At 64.1% G+C, this 19,360-nt stretch overlaps 1 protein-coding gene and 1 long non-coding RNA gene across 3 annotated transcripts in view; one reads left to right on the forward strand and one right to left on the reverse strand.

Moving 5' to 3' along the window:
- NOTCH1 (notch receptor 1) overlaps window positions 1-11,537 on the forward strand; it is a 44,082-nt gene extending 32,545 nt beyond the window's left edge. The window contains exons 22-34 of the mRNA XM_043565244.1: window positions 200-332; window positions 660-917; window positions 991-1,103; window positions 1,627-2,198; window positions 2,430-2,858; window positions 3,406-3,554; window positions 4,284-4,500; window positions 4,669-4,756; window positions 4,854-5,019; window positions 5,540-5,835; window positions 6,920-7,067; window positions 7,154-7,251; window positions 8,314-11,537. Coding sequence (XP_043421179.1) covers window positions 200-332; window positions 660-917; window positions 991-1,103; window positions 1,627-2,198; window positions 2,430-2,858; window positions 3,406-3,554; window positions 4,284-4,500; window positions 4,669-4,756; window positions 4,854-5,019; window positions 5,540-5,835; window positions 6,920-7,067; window positions 7,154-7,251; window positions 8,314-9,774 — 4,128 coding nt within the window. The 3' untranslated portion in view covers window positions 9,775-11,537. The remainder of the gene's footprint in view (window positions 1-199; window positions 333-659; window positions 918-990; window positions 1,104-1,626; window positions 2,199-2,429; window positions 2,859-3,405; window positions 3,555-4,283; window positions 4,501-4,668; window positions 4,757-4,853; window positions 5,020-5,539; window positions 5,836-6,919; window positions 7,068-7,153; window positions 7,252-8,313) is intronic.
- LOC122474357 lies at window positions 9,898-19,273 on the reverse strand. 2 transcript variants are annotated; one of them, XR_006294897.1, is made up of 3 exons: window positions 18,880-19,273; window positions 14,534-14,641; window positions 9,898-12,635 (listed from the first exon to the last, which is right to left on the reverse strand). It is a non-coding gene; the product is annotated as an uncharacterized LOC122474357 (long non-coding RNA). The 2 variants fall into 2 exon arrangements; XR_006294898.1 differs by having other exon boundaries at window positions 14,534-19,273.
- Between the last annotated feature and the right edge of the window lie 87 nt (window positions 19,274-19,360).

Raw genomic sequence — 19,360 nt, forward strand, 5'->3', positions numbered from 1 at the left:
GGCAGTGACTCTCAGCTTATCAGAGTCGGCTGGGCAAGGGTCTCCCTCTGGGCCGACCGGGTGTGAGGGACTCAAGCCTTCACGGATCAAGAGAGTGGCCTGTGGTGTGGCCCCGTCAGCCTGCGCAGTGGGTAGAGGGCCACATCTCAGCCGCCCACCAAGCCACAGGCCCCCACCCCTCGTTTGTTTCCCTGCTCAGTGCGTGGCCGGGTACCACGGGGTGAACTGCTCTGAGGAGATCAACGAGTGTCTGTCCCACCCATGCCAAAACGGGGGCACCTGCATCGACCTCATCAACACCTACAAGTGTTCCTGTCCCCGGGGCACACAGGGTAAGGAACAGCCACGCCCCAGGGCTGGGCCCCAGGGGAAAGTGGGCAGGCCGGGCCCTGGCCGGAAGCACCCTAGGCCCAGCGCAAGCTTCCGCTCTGCCTTGTGGGGGCACAAGGCAGGCGCGGGGCTGACCGAGCGAGGGCGGGGCCCAGCCGGGCTGCTGGCACGGGGCCGCGAGTCCGGGGTGCGGCCCTGTCGCCAGCGTCCTCTCTCCTGAGCGTCTGTGTGGTCCCATCCTGACCGTTTGCCGAGGGGAGCGCCCCGAGGGGGGAGCCGCGCCGGCCCGTGGCCCGCTCAGGCCCCCGACGGTGTCCCCACTTCTGCAGGTGTGCACTGTGAGGTCAACGTGGACGACTGCAGTCCCCTCATCGACCCCGTCTCCCGGGGCCCCAAGTGCTTTAACAACGGCACCTGCGTGGACCAGGTGGGCGGCTACAGCTGCACCTGCCCACCCGGCTTCGTGGGCGAGCGCTGTGAGGGAGACGTGAACGAGTGCCTGTCCAACCCCTGCGACGCCCGTGGCACCCAGAACTGCGTGCAGCGCGTCAACGACTTCTACTGCGAGTGCCGTGCGGGCCATACCGGTGGGTGCCGCGGCAAGGTGGGGCGGAGGCCGCGGGGGCCGGGCAGGCCCCTCACGCCTGCTCTCGTCCCCAGGACGCCGCTGTGAGTCGGTCATCAACGGCTGTAAGGGCAGGCCCTGCCAGAACGGGGGCACTTGCGCCGTGGCCTCCAACACTGCCCGCGGGTTCATCTGCAAGTGCCCGGCGGTAGGTGCAGCCGTGGGGGCTCCTTGGTCCGCGGGTGGCGGGAGGGCACCCCCTCGATGCCTCCACACACGATGCTCCAGAGGGCGGGGCTTGGTTGGAGCCCGGCTTAGCCTCCCTCGTTACCGAGAGCGAGCGTTTTCAGAGTAGCGTCAGCTTTAGGGAAAGACTGTGCAGGGACTGGCCACGCCCCTTTGCACACACCCAACTTCCTGTTTTAGCATCTTGACTTCTCCTGGTAGGGGTTACGGTGGGGGAGCCAACACCGGGAGGAGCCGGAGCTGAACCTTCAGGGTCGCTCCTGGCGCGGGCATGCTTTGGGCTCTGACATGCGGTGTCACACCCCCGCCGGTGCGGAGCCCCGCTGGGTTCCTCAGCGCCCCGCGCATCCTCTCCCCTCCCGGGACGGGTTGTCGTGGGCCCTCTCCCAGGCGAGGGGGGGGGGGGGGCGCGGAGAGGCAGCAGCGTCGCCGGGCCGGGCAGGGGCCCCCCTGACGCGTGCCCGCGCGGCTGCCTGTCCCCGCAGGGCTTCGAGGGCGCCACGTGCGAGAACGACGCGCGCGCCTGCGGGAGCCTGCGCTGCCTCAACGGCGGCACGTGCATCTCGGGCCCGCGCAGCCCCACCTGCCTGTGCCTGGGCCCCTTCACGGGCCCCGAGTGCCAGTTCCCGGCCGGTAGCCCCTGCGTGGGCGGCAACCCCTGCTACAACCAGGGCAGCTGCGAGCCGGTGCCCGAGAGCCCCTTCTACCGCTGCCTGTGCCCGGCCAAGTTCAACGGGCTCCTGTGCCACATCCTGGACTACAGCTTCGGGGGCGGCCTGGGCGTCGACATCCCCCCGCCGCAGATCGAGGAGGCGTGCGAGCTGCCCGAGTGCCGCGAGGAGGCGGGCAACAAGGTGTGCAGCCTGGGCTGCAACAACCACGCGTGCGGCTGGGACGGCGGCGACTGCTCCCTCAACTTCAACGACCCCTGGCAGAACTGCTCGCAGTCGCTGCAGTGCTGGAAATACTTCAGCGACGGCCGCTGCGACAGCCAGTGCAACTCGGCCGGCTGCCTGTTCGACGGCTTCGACTGCCAGCGCGCGGACGGCCAGTGCAAGTGAGGCAGCGTGGGGGGCGGGGCGCCCGGGGGGAGGGGCCTGGGGCGTGGGCGGGACTCAGGGGGGGCGCCGGAGGGGGGGCAGTGGGGGGCGGGGTTCAGGCGGGACGTGGCGGGGGCAGGTAGGGAGCGGGTGGGGCTCAGGCAGGGAGGGGGGGCGCGGGAGGCCGGGCCAGGGGCGCGTGGGCGGGGCCCGGCGGCGGCCGCCTGAGCGCCCCTGCGCCCCTGCAGCCCCCTGTACGACCAGTACTGCAAGGACCACTTCGGTGACGGGCACTGCGACCAGGGCTGCAACAGCGCGGAGTGCGAGTGGGACGGGCTGGACTGCGCGGAGCACGTGCCCGAGCGGCTGGCGGCCGGCGCGCTGGTGCTGGTGGTGCTGACGCCGCCCGCGCAGCTGCGCAACAACTCCCTGCACTTCCTGCGGGAGCTCAGCCGCCTGCTGCACACCAACGTGGTCTTCAAGCGCGACGCGCACGGCCAGCCCATGGTCTTCCCCTACTACGGCCGCGAGGAGGAGCTGCGCAAACACCCCATCAAGCGCGCCGTGGACGGCTGGGCCGCGCCCGGGGCCCTGCTCGACCGGGTGGAGGCCGCCCTGCTCCCGGGCGGCGGGGCCGGCCGCCGGCGCCGGGAGCTGGACCCCATGGACATCCGCGGGTGAGTGCGCGCGTGCGGGGGAGTGCGCCGCCTCCCGGCCTGCGGGTGAAGGAGACCGAGGGTCCCGCGAGCCCAGGACTGATAGGGCCCCGCGCAGGCGGCGTTCCTGCCGGAGCTGCTGACCCCTCTCCCCCCCCCCCCCCCCAGCCGGTGTCCAGCACTGGGGTCAGCTCCCAGAGGGGAACCAGACCCCTGAGGCCTCTGTCCTTCTGAGATGGGGAGAGGGTGCTTGTGGCTCCCAAGGGGACAATGGAGGGTTGCAGGGTCAGGTGGGAGAGCGCTTTGAGGGGTGTCTGGGGAGCACCTGCCGTGGGCTGGGCTTGCTGGGCTGGAGACAGAGCACACTGCCCCCCACACACACCCCACCCCCCACCCCCCACCCCCAGGTCATTCTGTACAGACCTGGCTCCCTGCAACCCCAGACCGCCCTCCCATTCTGGGAGCACCTCCCCCCTTCGGGACCACGCCTGGGCCAGAGGGGTAAACTGGGCGGCTGCAGGGCATACACCTGCGGTCTGAGCCCCCTGACCTGCGTGTCCCCCCCCAGATCCATCGTCTACCTGGAGATTGACAACCGGCAGTGTGTCCAGTCGTCCTCACAATGCTTCCAGAGCGCCACAGACGTGGCCGCCTTCCTGGGCGCCCTCGCCTCGCTGGGCAGCCTCAACATCCCCTACAAGATCGAGGCCGTGCAGAGTGAGTGGCCCACCCCAGCCGTGCTCCCTTGGGGACAGTTTGCTGGCTTCTAGGAAGAGCCTACCGGGGAGGGGTCAAGTCTCCTAGTCCCCCCTCCAAAAACGTTCTTGTTCTTTGTGCCATTTGCCGCCTGTGGGTGTGTGTGTGTGTGTGGGTGTGTGTGTGTGTGTGATGCCATCCAGAGCTAGGGAACCACTTTTTCTGGGACTTTCTGCCTGGTGCGCCCTCCCTCCCCGTAATGACAGCTGGCAGTGTGGCTGGCCCAGGGGGACGGACAGACACATCTGCCGGAAAGTAGGAGCCCGTTCCTCCCCCCTCTCATCCCCCTGATTTTTCTTTGTTGGGTATTATTTCAAAATCATTACAGCTTTTTAAAAAAGAGGGAGAGAGAGAAGAATTGATCGGTGTCATGTGAAGTGTTGAAGTTTGTATCTTGAAAATCCTCCTAAATCCTTTGTCTTAACAGCTTCATGCGAGTGCAGTGATTTGAAGTTGGCTAATCCTCCCTTAAAGGAGAAAAAAGTAAAAGCCGTCTCCAGATAGTCGGCTGGTGCAGGAGAGAATTTAGCGATAGTTTGCAATTCTGATTAATCGCGTAGAAAATGACCTTATTTTGGGGGGCGGGTTGGAGGAGGGTGGGTGAGGAGGCGCCCAGCTGTGGAGCCAGTCCGCTGCCCCCCGGCTGCCGGCCTGCCGCGTAGCCGCCGCCTGATGTCCCGGCGCCCGCAGGTGAGACCGTGGAGCCGCCCCCGCCCCCGCAGCTGCACTTCATGTACGTGGCCGTGGCCGCCTTCGTGCTCCTCTTCTTTGTGGGCTGCGGGGTGCTGCTGTCCCGCAAGCGTCGGCGGCAGCATGGACAGCTCTGGTTCCCGGAGGGCTTCAAGGTGTCAGAGGCCAGCAAGAAGAAACGGCGGGAGCCCCTCGGCGAGGACTCCGTGGGCCTCAAGTTAGTGGATGCCGCTGCGGCCCGTGGGGGGCGTGGGGGAGACGGGAGCCGCCCCCTGCGCGCCCACGGGCCTCGCCTTGCGCGGTCCGAGGGCGTCGGGCGGCCGCCCGGGCCGTGGCCTCAGGGGGAGCCCCGCTCAGCGTCGCTTTCCCGACCCCTTGCCCCCAGGCCCCTGAAGAACGCGTCGGATGGTGCTCTCATGGACGACAGCCAGCACGAGTGGGGTGACGAGGATCTGGAGGCCAAGAAGTTCCGGGTGAGTCGGGTGGGCTCCAGGGCCTCCCCGGGCGGCCCCAGCCCGCCCCGGGCCCCAACCCCGCCGTGACAGGGCCCTCTGCTCACCCCTTCCTCAGTTCGAGGAGCCAGTGGTTCTCCCCGACCTGGATGACCAGGCAGATCACCGGCAGTGGACCCAGCAGCACCTGGACGCCGCCGACCTGCGTGTGTCCGCCATGGCCCCTACGCCACCCCAGGGCGAGGCCGACGCTGACAGCATGGATGTGAACGTCCGAGGGCCGGGTAGGTGCACAGCCGGCCGCCCGCACCGCCCTCCCCCCCCCACCCCAGAGGCTCTAGGGGTCCCCCTTGTCCAGCCGCCTGCCTGGGGTCAGTATTCTGGAAGCTGAGCACGGGGGCAAGGTGTGCTCTCTCCTTGGAGCGGGACAAGACGTCCCAGGAGACGCCGTGTCCTTAGCTGGCTCTGTCCTGGGGGTGGCTGTCTGCCCGCCAAGTTAATTTCTTGTCTCGAAGGGCCCAAGCTGTGGGTTTCCCGACCACGCAACTCTTACGTCGCTTGTTCTCGGGTGGGTTATTGGTGAAGGTCCCGGGCGGGTCAGGCGGCCAAGCTGCAGGGTCCTCATTGCCTCCGGCCAGTTGGTGGCTGAACCTGGCTCTGCCCCTGGGGAAGCTCAGGTTGATTGTGGTGGCTCCGGGCGGCATGGCCGTGGGTGCCCAGCCCCGCGGGACCGGCAGCACCGCCCTGGGGCCGCTGCCGGGGGCCAGCCTTCCTGACGGAGCGCTTGTCCCTGCCTTCACACAGACGGCTTCACGCCCCTCATGATCGCCTCCTGCAGCGGAGGGGGCCTGGAGACGGGCAACAGCGAGGAGGAGGAGGACGCCCCCGCCGTCATCTCCGACTTCATCTATCAGGGCGCCAGTCTGCACAACCAGACGGACCGCACTGGCGAGACCGCCCTGCACCTGGCTGCCCGCTACTCGCGCTCCGACGCGGCCAAGCGCCTGCTGGAAGCCAGCGCCGACGCCAACATCCAGGACAACATGGGACGCACCCCGCTGCACGCAGCCGTGTCTGCCGACGCGCAGGGCGTCTTCCAGGTGGGCGGCTGCGGCCACGCGAGCCCTTCTGTCAGCCCGTGGCCTGCCTTCCTCCCTCCCGGTCAGGGCTGTCGACCGGGCTCATGGAGCCCCAGAGCCCCCGATACCAAGTGTAACCTCGGCGGGGTTCGTGCTGAACGGGCGCTCTGAGTCGCGCACTCGCGGGGGAGGCGGGCCACCAGGAGGTGGCAGAGCTTCCTCGCCCCCACCCCAGACAGGCTCCTGGTCCCGCTGTGGCGGCCCATCACGGCCTCCCGCCTCCCGATCGGCCTTGGCTGGAGGCGTAGCTGGCGGCGGCAGTGAAAGGAAGGGTTTAGGGGCTGCGGCTTGCTGCTGGGAGCCCGGGGCAAGGGTGGGTCCGGGGAATTGGACGTCTAGGTTTTTGGGGAGCATCCCCACACAGGCCCCTTTTGCAAGCCTCCAACTGGTCCCCCTGCCGCACCGCACGTCCGCGGGCTCTGAGCAGCCTCAACAGACAGGCAAGACGGGGCATAAACGGGGGGGGGGGGGGGGGGGGGGGGGTCATCACAGAGCTGTAATTTAGGGAGTTTTTAGCACGTTATCTTGCTGCAGTGAGGCTAGTGAGAGACGAGAGGAGCATTGAAGCGAGCCCCCTAGAGCAGGCTCTGTTTGCTCCCACGGCCTTGGTGGCATAGAGACGCGGGAATTCCCATGGGCATCTCGTGGGCGTGAGGCCAGCCCTTTTCACCCACCAGTGGGCAGGGACTGTCCTTCTCGCCTGTGGCCCCGGGCAGAGCGGCACGTGAGGGAGGGCCTGCCCCTCTTCCGTGTGTCTGCAGGGACACGGCGGGTCTCAGCGGTCTGAGTCCGCGACTCAGACGTGGTTCTGCCCGCTGTGGCTGGGCGGGGACTTCACCCCTGCGGGTCCTGGCTGGTGGTGGCAGGATTAGATGAGCACGTCGGCCCCTGGCTCCTCCAGCGGTGGCCGGCGGAGCTCCGCCCTTCCTGCTCCCCCCACCCCCCCCACCCCCCCCACCCCGTCCGGGCTGGTCCAAGAGGGGGCTTTGTCGCCGGCGGCCCTCGACGCCCGTTTGCCAAGCCTGCCCCCTCCCCTGTTGCGTAGATCCTGATCCGGAACCGAGCCACGGACCTGGACGCGCGCATGCACGATGGCACGACGCCGCTGATCCTGGCCGCCCGCCTGGCGGTGGAGGGCATGCTGGAAGATCTCGTCAACTCGCATGCCGACGTCAACGCCGTGGACGACCTGGGTGAGCCGGGCCGCGCGGTCCAGCCCGCGGAGGGTGGGCCCGGTGCCGCCTGGCCTGCCCCAACCTCCTCTCTGCCCCGCCCCCAGGCAAGTCCGCGCTGCACTGGGCCGCCGCCGTGAACAACGTGGAGGCTGCTGTCGTGCTCCTGAAGAACGGGGCCAACAAGGACATGCAAAACAACAAGGTGGGCTCGCGGGCCGGCGGCACAAACTCCAGACGTGGGCCGTCCCGGTGAGGGCCCCCGAGCTCGTGCGTGGGTGGCACCAGCTCTTTTCCCTCGTTCACGACGTTTGCCAACAGCTCCCGAGCGAGCGCGTGCGTCTCAGCTCAGTAAAGGGTGCGGCCGCAGCTGTCCCGTGTCCCCGCGACCTGCGCCGCACTTTCTGTCCCCGGCCGTCGCCGGGCGGGTGGTGCACGTAGAGCCCTGTCGCTGGTGGTGCGGGGGCGTGGCACATGGCGAGGCCCCCGGTTAAGCGTGAGCGGCCACTTGCCTGCACACGCAACTTGCCCGTTACTGCTGTGGTCTGTCCCCAAAGTGAGAGAAACGCTTTGCTCCCCGGCTCCTTGGCGGCCGAGCCCTGTCCACGTCTCCCTGACCCCACCTGGGTCTCCCTCCTTCCTTCCTGGGGGACACAGCAGCTGTTGGGACCCGGGCACCCCTGAGTCCCCTGCGGGCCAGGCTTTGTTGCCTCCTCCCACTGAGGAGACCGAGCCTCAGAGATGCGGCGGCTGCCGGAAGGGCATCGGGCCGTGGCCAAAAAGCCTTGTGTGAGCCAGAGAGGCCCCGTGAGGCCACGCAACAGCCTCACTGGGGACGTGTGGCACGCCCACTGTACAGATGAGAACACCGAGACTCGGAAGGCGCCGAGACGTCAGGGTTACTTGGGGACTGTGTGGATGGGGAACCCACCCCGGGGTGCCCAAGGACGCCCCTCAGGGATCCCCAGGTCCCTGAAATTGCTGCACTGTTTGTGGCTACGGCGTCCTGGAGGAGAGAGAGGCCACAGGCGTAGATTTCCAATGGTGTCTGTGCCTCTTGCAAAGGTAAAGTCCTAGCGATTCAGAATCTAGAACCCGACGGGCTGCCTGGGAGCAGGTCTCAGAAGACGTATTTAGGGCTGTTTCCTCTTTAAGACTTCACGAGGCCACGTCACGGTGCGGTTAAGGGATTAGGGTCAACGTGAACCTCCGTCTCCCGCGGTGGGTCCTCTGGCGACCCCCCCACCTCCCCTTTGCCCGTTCCCAGGAGGAGACGCCCCTGTTCCTGGCCGCTCGGGAGGGCAGCTACGAGACCGCCAAGGTGCTGCTGGACCACTTCGCCAACCGGGACATCACGGACCACATGGACCGCCTGCCTCGTGACATCGCACAGGAGCGCATGCATCACGACATCGTGCGGCTGTTGGACGAGTACAGCCTGGCGCGCAGCCCCCAGCTGCACGGCACGGCCCTGGGTGGCGCGCCCACGCTGTCCCCGCCGCTCTGCTCCCCCGGCAGCTACCTGGGCAACCTCAAGCCCGCCGTGCAGAGCAAGAAGGCCCGCAAGCCCAGCACCAAGGGCCTGGCCTGCGGCGGCAAGGAGGCCAAAGACCTCAAGGCACGCAGGAAGAAGCCCCAGGACGGCAAGGGCTGCCTGCTGGACAGCTCGAGTGTGCTGTCGCCCGTGGACTCCCTCGAGTCGCCGCACGGCTACCTGTCGGACGTGGCCTCGCCGCCGCTGCTGCCTTCTCCGTTCCAGCAGTCCCCGGCCGTGCCCCTCAACCACCTGCCCGGCATGCCTGACGCCCACCTGGGCGTCGGCCACCTGAGCGTGGCCGCCAAGCCCGAGATGGCAGGGCTGGGCGGGGGCGGCCGGCTGGCCTTCGAGGCGGGACCCCCGAGGCTCTCCCACCTGCCCGTGGCCTCCAGCACCAGCACAGTCCTGGGCACTGGCGGCGGCGTGAATTTCACCGTGGGTGGGGCCGCGGGCTTGAACGGCCAGTGCGAGTGGCTGTCCCGGCTGCAGAACGGCCTGGTGCCCAACCAGTACAACCCGCTGCGAGGCAACGTGGCGCCGGGCACCCTGAGCACGCAGGCCCCGGCCCTCCAGCACAGCATGATGGGCCCACTGCACGCCGGCCTGTCCACGGCCGCCCTGTCCCAGATGATGAGCTACCAGGCCCTGCCCAGCACGCGCCTGGCCGGCCAGCCTCACCTGGTGCAGACCCAGCAGCTTCCGCAGGTGCAGCCACCGCAGCAGAACTTACAGATGCAGCCGCCCAACCTGCAGCCCCAGCTGCCCCAGCCGCACCTCGGCGTGGCCTCAGCTGCCGGTGGCCACGTGGGCCGGAGCTTCCTGGGCGGGGAGCCGAGCCAGGCAGACGTGCAGCCGCTGGGCCCCGGCGGCGGCGGCGGCGGCCTGGCCGTGCACACCATCCTGCCGCAGGACAGCCAGGCCCTGCCCGCCACGCTGGCCCCGCCCATGACCACCGCGCAGTTCCTGACCCCGCCCTCGCAGCATAGCTACTCCTCCTCGCCCGCGGACAACACCCCCAGCCACCAGCTGCAGGTGCCTGAGCACCCCTTCCTCACCCCATCCCCCGAGTCCCCCGACCAGTGGTCCAGCTCGTCGCCGCATTCCCACGTCTCTGACTGGTCCGAGGGCATCTCCAGCCCGCCCACCAGCACGCAGTCCCACATCGCCCACATTCCAGAGGCGCTCAAGTAAACAGCCGGCGCCCCAGCGGGACCCTGTGCTTCCTTTCCCAAGCCCCGCTGGGGCGCCTGCGTGCGCTCGGCGGACACCGGGACTGACCAAAGGGGCTTTTTCTTAAGAATCGTGTTTTTATACAAAATAAAAGGACGAGGATTTTAATTTTTTTTTTTTTTTTTTTTTAGTATTTATTTATGTACTTTTATTTTACGAGGAAACACTGCCTTTTTATTTATACGAAATGTTTTCTATGTGTCCAGGTAACAAGTTTTGTCTGTTCCGAGAAAATAAACTAGGTCTCAGTCACGAGTTTCCTACTTATGACATTGTGACGTGTTTGTAAACTACAAACAAAGATTCATGATTTATAAATGCCACTAATTTATTGACTTTTTTTCTTCTTCTTCACAACCCAAAAAGAAAGGATGCTGGACAAGGGAGGTTTGGACCAGCATTGTCCAGAAGGGGGTGTGGGCCTGCTGCCGTGGCCCCAGATGCCCCCGCCCCACGCCCAGCCCCCTCCCACCTGCCCAGGTCCCCTGCCTTGCGTGAGAAGCTGCATCTCGATCTCGAGGCAAACGACGGGCAAAACCCCCACCCCTTTGGCGTGTGGATTAAGTTGCATCTAACAGAGGAATGTTGTAAAATGTAAATGGTGGTTTCTGTGTTTCGGTGGGTTTTTTTTGTAATGATCGCTTTGAAAACATGCTTTGAAAGATGTGTCCTTGGGGGGCACCAAGAGCACATTTCATGGTACCGATCGTGAATCTTTGTTTCGGGTTCAGTATCACGTAGCTGTTCATTGGTCTTGTGAGTTCCTGTTCCTTCTGGAAGCTCTTCTGCCCCTGGCCTTGATACTTAAGCCTTGCGTAAGCGAGGAGCCCGCTGGCCGTGGGGTACCCGTCTTGGATGCCACGTGGAGGAATCCCACCCTTTTCTGGGGAAAGACACTGCCCGGGCCACCCCAGCAGCTCAGCGCGGACACTTTCTTCCAGGACAAGTGGAAACGGACTAGCAGCACCTGGGGCCCAGACCCCTCACGGCCCCAGATTGACGAGACCCCAGAACAGTCTCTCAAGACTTTGGAGAAACATGGCTGTGTCCGGCCTCAGTTCCCAGAGACAGATCATCCCACGGCCTGGTGTGTGCGGCTGAGGCGGTGCCCTCGGCAAGGGAGGGGGGGGGGGCGATCCTGCCTGAGGGCCACCCCCACCCCCGGTCTGGGGGTGGGGGGGGAGCACGTGCCCAGGGAAGGAGCAGACACTTGCGATATCAAGTATAAGCCTGTGGCAAACTAAATGTCTGTAAATACATTTTTAAAGGTGGATTTTGTTTAAAAAATCTGAATGAACAAGTCTGTCCAGGGTGTCCGGGGTCGTGCTGACAGGGACGTCAGAGCGTGGCTGGGCTCACGACCCGGGCCTTGCCACCTGACCCGCGGCTGCCAGGCCCGTAGCTCATGAGAGCAAACCTGGGGAGGGCACCCCGCAGCCCGCCTTGCCCGGCGGGCGTCCGCCTCCTCCAGGCAGCCCCTCCGGCCTCCCCGGGGGCAGTGTTGTGCGTCCCTAGCGGGCATGACCGGACTCGCCCTAGGATGTTGATTCTTGCGGGGTTTGGGAAAAAATAGAGTGTAGTTTACAGCAAAAGGAAACTTTTTAAAAAAGTGATCTACGTGCAAAACTGTAGGTGATGAAAAGGATGTATTTTTTTCTTTCATCTTTTTTTGTTAACCGATTTGCAATAAAAGGAATGCTGACGGTCATCCGGATTTTGCCAAAGCTGGTTGTGGCACTGGCTCGCTTTCTCGGGGATGGGGGGCAGAGGGCGGGGCCGGCCTACTCGGAGGGAGGCGGCAATGCTGCTCCCTCGGACGGCCAGGGACGAAGACCGCCCAGCCCTGGCCCTTGGGGTGCTGGGACTACGCCATGTTCAGAAGTTCAGCAGCTGTCTCTGCACCCGTCTGGTCCAGGCCCCGTGCAGGGAGCCGGGGACACGAGTGAGCAGGGCACAAGCAGCCCATCTCAGGGGACTCCCAAATCTGGGGTGACGCGGCTGCTGGGGCACCAGGCTGGAGGCGGTCCCTTCTGCCTCGGTTAGGGGGCAGGGCACCACTTCGACCCAGGAAGCCCACCACACACAGCAGGTGCACAGGGAGGGGCCCAGAGGTGGAGGTGAGGAATCCAGAGCCCAGCAGGAGGGCAAAGGGAGCCACCGCCCGAAGTGCCCGAGCAGGGACACCACGGGGGTGACACAGGGAGTGGGGAAGGTTCCACGAAGCCGAGGGAGCCCTGCTGAACAGGGATGTCAGACTGGCCCCTGCCGGGCCCCCACACACGGGCCCCCTCCCCGGCCCTCCGACCTATGCTTTTATCTCCACCGGCCCCACGCCAGCCGGTGGACTGGAGCCAGATGAACAAAGGGAAAGTCTGCTGGGCTCCTTCTGCCTCAAAGTGTCACCCGCCCCCCGCGGGCCTGGCCTACCCCAGTACAAGCGTCATCCCCAGATTTCCTCGCCGACTCCGGATGCTTCATTCCAGCCCCCCACCCAGATGGGACGAGGGGTCCCGGCGAAAGGACTGTGGGAAGCGACCCAACTTCTGTGTGCCAAGGAAGCAGACCCAGCCTGAAATGTGCCCAAAGAACTCCAAGCACCCGGAGATGCCGCTCCTAGGCGTACACGCGAAAGAAATTAAAGTTGGCCAAACAAGTCCAGACACGCACATGTTCCCAGCAGCACTGCTCACAGCTGCCGAGAGGTGGGAGCAGCCTGAACGCCGGTCAGCTGATGCGTGGATGAACAAAATATCGATGACGCTGTGATGGTTCATGTCACGTGGCACCTTGGCTGGGCCATGTGGCCAAATGCGAGAGGGTTTCTGGACGAGATTAACATTCGAATCAGTGGATGGAATAAAGCAGAGCCGTCCCCAGTGTGGGTGGGCCTCGTCCGATCAGTTGACAGCCCGAATGGAACAAAAAGTTTCAGTGAGAGGGAAGGCCTCCAGCTTCACACTTGACGGGGAACATGGGTCTTTTCTTGCCTTTGCACTTGGACTGAGACATCCCTTCTCCTTGGGTCTCAAGCCTGCTGACTCTCAGACTAGAGGGTAACCGGTCCCTCTCCTGGTTCTCAGGCCTTCAGACTCAGGCTGGAACTCTAGCATAGACCCTCCCGGGCTCCAGCTTGCTGACCACAGATCTGGGGATAATCTTGTGAGCCAGCTCCCCACCATAAACCTCTTTATACATATATGCACCCCATTGGTTCCGTTTCTCTCGAGGACCCAGACTAATTCCATCCAGTGGGATATGATGTAGCCCTAAAACCCCGTGAAGCCCTAAGACGCCCCACAGCGTGGCCAAACCTCAAAAACATGACGCTGAGTAAAGGAAGCCTGACACGCAGGCCACACGGTGTGGGCCTCCATCTGTGGGCAGTGGTCAGAGCAGGTGAGCCCTGAGACGGTGGGAGGGCACAGCGTGGCCCCAGGGCCGGGGCAGGAGGGCAGGGACCGTCACTGGGGCAGGAGAGGTGGGAGCAGACAGCGGTGCTGGGCGCACAGCTAAATGTCACTGAGCTGTTCGATCCAACAACATTTCCTTTTCCGTTGTATCTCAGTTACTTGTTTAGCAGAAAGGAAGGCCTAGCCGCCTTTGAACTTCCAAGAAGTTTGTTCAGGTTGTGGGACCCACTGGCGTGGCAGGATGGGCCTCGGGGGGGGGGGGTGGTCCCGCTGGTCTCTGGGGGATCTCTCTGCTCCTCAAAGACCCTGGAGCTCCTGGCAGCGTGAAGGAGGCCCGCCGAGGAGCACGGTGGTGCCCCCTTGAGCCTCACCCTGCGGGAGCTCACGCTGGGCGTGGGGCAGCAGACAAGGTCCTGGGGGAGGCTCGTCCCCCACCACAGGCTGCTCCGTCCTGTCCCCCGCCCGCCCTGCATCCCCCTCCTCAGACACTCATCCCCACCCTCCTGACTCCAAAGCGCTGGCTGAGGTTCCCACCCATTTTCTCCCTGGGGCTCAAACCCGCTCCCGCTCTCCTGGCTCCAGAGCCCCCACCGCCAACGGGCCCTCCCTCCCCCCCGTGGTCCTCATTCCTGGCCGTACAACCTGAGCCGGCCTCATCCGCCAGTCCCTACCGTCAGAAGGACCCCCGCCCGGACACCACAGGCCCCCCCAGGGAGGGCACAGGCCCTGACTTAGATCTGTTATGGCTCAGTAGCGTGTCCCCACTCCCCACAATTTATATGTTGAAACCGCAGCTCCCGGGACCTCGGCGTGTGGCTGTGTTTAGAGACAAGGTCCTCGCAGAGGTAATTAAGGTAAAGCGAGCTTGTTAGAGTGCACTCTAATCCGATCTGACGGGCGACCTTATGAGATCAGGACACAGACACGCACATGGGGACCAGCAGGCGAGGACACAGGAGGAGAAGGCCGGCTGCGAGCCCAGGAGGGAGAACCTCAAGAGGACCAGCCCGGCCCGCACCTGCATCTCAGACACCCAGCCTCTGGAACTATGGGGGACTTCATTTCCGCGAAGCCACTCAGTCTGCGGGGCTCTGCTACGGCAGCCCGAGCAGGCAATACAGGGTCCCAGGTCATACCTCTCAGGGCCCGAATGTGTGTCCCGGGGGCCGCAAACGCCAGCAGTAGCCATCAGCTGGCGGGGGCGTCTGCCCTGGGTCCCTGTGCCTCCTCAGGGTGCCACTCCCCAGGGATCCGAGGCTTGCACTTTTCAGCATCCCAAACACACAAACCCGCCACGGCGGCTGCCCTACCTGCCCTCCTGACGCTTCCTCAAGGATGGTTCTCCTTCACGACTGCCTGTTTGAGAGCGGGGGCGGGGAGCACTTTTCCAGGGTCTCAAGGATGATTCAGAGTTGCACCTTCCACATGCAATTCAAATATTTTCGCAGCCACGTTAAAGTGAAAATAAACAAATGAAAGTTTACTCACACATCATAATAATCCAATGCGTCCAACCAATTGTCATCTCAACATGTGATTGACGCAAAGTTAATGAGATATTTTACATTATTTTCCTCTCTCTCTCTCTCTCCCTCTCTCCAACTAGGTCTTTGAAATCCAGTGCGTGTTTTGGGCTATCAGTGCTCCTCAGTGTGGACCGGCCACGTGTTCAGCTGCTGCACGTGGCTGCACCCTGCCACACTGGAAGGCACAGATTTAGACCATGCGGGCACCCGTGGGCACCCGGGAAACCCGAGGCACATCACTGGCGTGGGGTCTTGCTTCACACTGTTTTGGGGTGAGCCCCAAATGTGGCTCCGCACCCCTCTGGCCAGAGCAAAGAGAGGACCGCAGCGGCGCCCACAGATGAGACTGGCAGGGTAGGGCGACACCCAGCCACTCGCTGGGCCACTGAGCCACGCTTCCGGAGCACGGCGGCCGCCAGAGACTGGGCTCGGTGGGGGAGCCGATCTTCCGGCTGGTGCCGCCCTGGTCTCACTGCGGCCCAGTCTTCCGTGGGCCGGTCCCATCCAGAATCCACACCCAGGAGCCCTGTGGGAGGGGACAGCGCCGTGGACCCAGACAGGCGCTGGAGAGCTTCCTGCGGCCGCTCCTGGAGGGGAGTGACCCGCAGCTGGGGGCCCTGGCACGATGACAAAGTGCTTCAAGCAGGAGCCTGAGCAATGCCGTCCGGCTGGGTGCCCGGGCAAACGGAGACTAGAAGCGCTGCGTCCCCAAGCACTCGGTGGGGGTCGATGCGTTTGGGGAGCCCTGGGTCAGGGCTCGTTTGGACTCCGGATGCTCGTGTGTACCGTGGGCCTCGATGAGGGCAAGCGTGCGCGGTGGCTCCCGGACGGACACACCCTGAGGGCCGAGGGCACAGCGCCCTTCGAGCTCAGGCTGGAAATGCTGCTCCCCCAGCACCTCACACACCTGGCTGTGCCCCCCGCCCCGGTTTGCGTCATCTTGTTTTCACCTTCCTCGCAGCTGCTGTTTACCCGAGGCGGGTGACTTGGCTCCTCTGAGCCTCAGGGTCCCCAGGGGAAAAGTGGGAGCTGCTCAGAGCCGACCCCAGAGGCCGCGGGTAGTCAGGACGCAGGGACGGCATGGCCGCTGTGGTGACAAACTCTGAAGCTGGTCTCCCCCAAACCGGGCAGCAGCCCCGCCCAGAGGTCTGTAGGGCAAACGCGACAGGGGCTGAGCGTGAAGCGTCTCGGGTTGGATCTGCCACGTCCACACGGTACTGGACTCGGGCTGGTTCCTGCACCAGAGCCCGTGACACACCAGCAGAAGCTCCGTGGGTCTCCGACACTGAGGGCCGTGACCCTCCTGGTCTCGCGTTTCTCCCTTTTAAAACCTGAGCCCTAGGAAAGCGTGTAACCTTAAGTTACTTATTCTCTACCTCATTTCCTCGTCTGGACAACGGAAAGCGGGCGGTGCAAACCTGGCGGAGGCCCTCACCAAGTACCAGCGCCCCTCGTGGGGACAGGACGGTGTGGAATACGGGCGTTCTTGACGGAAAACAACGCCTTCTGGCCCCCGTAGCTGCGGATTAGATCACTGAGCGCAGAGCTCGAAAAATACACGTTTTCTGTTGTCCCGTTAAATTCGACTCGCGGAGGATTTACGGAACACCTGCTGTGTTCGGGAGACCAACCCCAGTCCTGAAGGGGTGGGTGGGGCAGGGGGAGTCAGAGATGAAGAAGCCCCTGGAGAGGGCCGCAGCCTAGAGGCGATGTGCGGAGCCAAACCTTTCATCCTGCTGCACCCAGGCCGGATGCTACAGGAGCCCGGCCTGTCCCAGATGCCAGCACCCGGAAACCCTAGGACTGGAAGGCGGCTCTCTGCCTCCCCCTGCTGGCAGCATCCTGCCAGTGCCCGCCGTGGCAAGCAGGTGGCCCCCATGGGGATTTCCACCGGCGACGTCTGCAATGCACATGCCGCCCAGTCATCCCGCCACTGCGCTATCCCATTTTACAGATGGGAAAGCTGAGGTCCAAAGAGGCGGGTGATTTCCCCAGGTGTCACCTCTCTGAGCCAGGGCCGCGTGATTCTCCTGGTCCACGTTCTCCTAACCATTTGTGGCCCGGGAGGGCCCACAGAGCCCACGTCGCTCAGCCGCATCACTTCTCGGGCAGGAACGCGGCTGCTCAGGACCGGCCGCAGCCAGCCTGCACTCGGCAATGGGCATTTCGGGCCTCTTCCGCGCTCCACCCTTCTGTCTTCCCCCAGGCCTCCAAGTCCATCCCTGTAATCGCCACCAATGCTCGGGACTCTCGCCTTCCTGTCTTATTCGATCCTTCGTCTGACGTGAGGAGAGCTGGTGCCGGGCAGGGCGGCAGGGAGGGGTGCAGACACAGCTGGCAGCGAGAGAACCGGGTCCTGCCCTTGGGAGTCACCCGACGTTCAGCTCTCCCCACCAGTCCGGCCCAGCAGCCTCACTGCTCCCCCAGGGGCCCAAGGCTGTCTCCTGGGCTCCTGACTCTCATCAGCACCTTGCCAGAGCCAGGGCAGGGGAAGCTGAGTGGGCGATGGCATTCTTGCTGGGGAGGCCCTGAGAGCTTCCGTGCTTCCAGAGATCACGTGCAGGGCCCGAAGAGCCCCCGGCAATGCGCAGCCGGCAGCCCCCCCCCCATTTCCCCCTTCCCAGGTTTCTGCCCCTTGCCGCTACAGAAGCTTCTGTTTGCCGTGGCCACAAGTGCTCTTTTCTGCCATCCCTAGCTCTAGCGGGTCAGCAGCAGGTGGGACCAGGCCTTGTCAGGTGCCCTCACGGTGCCCCCCAGCCCCGGGGGCACATTTGCAGCTGTCCAGAGTCTGTGCCCCCTAAGAGCGGAGGCCTGGCCTGCTGGTCCGCGGCCACACTCCCAGCTCCTCGAAGTGCGGGGCACACGGTAGGGGCTCAGTCAACGAGTGCGTGGTTTTGTGAGAGAGGTCTCTCGGGTTTTTCCAGAGCCCTGCTGCAGCTAACAGAATACGACTCACTTAGTCCCGTGGCTCTGATTCTCTGTGGCCCGACTGGTGTGGAATCCGTGCCCCTCTTGTGCTTTCTACGACCCTCCTGTCACTTATAGTGTCACCTTATACGTTTAGTACTTGGCTCAGCGGTAAAGGGAACAAAAGACCTCTGAGGCCTGCCGGGTGCCGGGCACGTCTGCAGACGCTGGAGACGAGGGACGAGACAGTGCCATGCTCGTGCTAATGACGACGCCGATGGTGGGGACATTCATCAAGCTCAGCCTGGATGTGGATTTTCTCTTGCAAGGCCTCCCGGGAGTCTGGGAGGATCTAATGGGTCTGGCTTTGCACCCCAGCTGCACCCTCCTGGAGCTGCCTCCCTCTCCTCGTACCAGGCCTGGCCACAGCCCGCCAGCCGACTTACACGCACACTGACAGGTGCCACAGAACACGCTCAAACACCGGCTATCTCCGCCCCCAGATCGGCTGTCTCCCGAAGGAACTGATGTCCCCTTCCTCTCCACGCAGACCTCCTCAGCTGCATGGCTGCCTCTTCCGAAGTCCCGTCTGCCAGCTCTTTCCACTTCCGAGGCCCTCACGTGCTTTCGGCCTGGACCATTCAGCCAGACCTGTCTCACGGAGGCAGCCCCTTCCTAGCTCCAGGCAGAGTCGAGCAGGCCCCCTGCCAAGCCCCCAGCCTCGGTGCCCAGGACTGAGGACTAGAGTCGGGGGCTGAGCAGAGCACCTGGTGTGGAGCAGGACCGTCTTACAAACGCCCACTTACAAACCACACCTACTACAGCTACTTTATGCCCTGGAGGAGGGAGGGGCAGAGGCTTACGGCCCTGGACCACCAGCCTTTGTCTACGGGGACACCGTGGCTACCCTCCACCAAGGGCTCCTTCCACAATCACCTAAGCGGCTGGGTGTCAGCTCCACAATCTAAGAAGCTCCAGCTCCAGGGTGGGCATGCATGGGCAGCGGTGGGGGGAGCCCCTGATCCCCTCCCACAATGTGCTCACTGTCTAGACCAGTGCCGTCCAGTGGAAATATGCCAGGTACAGACGCAATTTTAAAGCTCCTACTAGCTATGTTCAAGAGGGAGACAGATTAAATGAGTTTTAACGGTACACTCAACTCACCATACCCAAAATATTCTCGTTTCAACACGTGATGAAGAGCTGCCAGTAGGCTATTTTACCTTGTTGGCATCTGGCCTCTCATAGGCACTTAGGTCCCAGCTCAGCTCAGCCCCCTCTGGGCGCTCGGTGCCAGTCCTCCCTGGACAACGCAGGCTCCTGGGAGCGGCTGACTCTCGTGATCCTGCAAACGCAGTGTGACAGGGTGCTGCAATGATGCAAAGGACAGCCGGGTTCCCTGGCAGAGGCTCCGCCCATCGTCCTGGCATAGGCTCCGCCCATCGTCCTGGCAGGCCTGCAGCCCTGTGTCCTGTGTGCTCGGGGTCGCGTGACTACAGCTCCGGTCATCATGAGGAACTAACAACCTTGCCCTCTGGAAAGAGCAGCTGACGCCAGCCCCCATGGGGGGGGGGGGCTTCAGGGAGGTGGTGGCATGCGTCTCCAGCCTCCGGGAGCCTGGGGGGATACGGAGGAAGGAGTGAATGAGTGACACTGCAGGCAGAGGGAGGGACGCTTCCTCAGAAACAGCAACAGCTGTCACGG

This window comes from Prionailurus bengalensis, chromosome D4, assembly GCF_016509475.1.
Source record: "Prionailurus bengalensis isolate Pbe53 chromosome D4, Fcat_Pben_1.1_paternal_pri, whole genome shotgun sequence".
NCBI classification, from domain to species: Eukaryota; Metazoa; Chordata; class Mammalia; order Carnivora; family Felidae; genus Prionailurus; species Prionailurus bengalensis.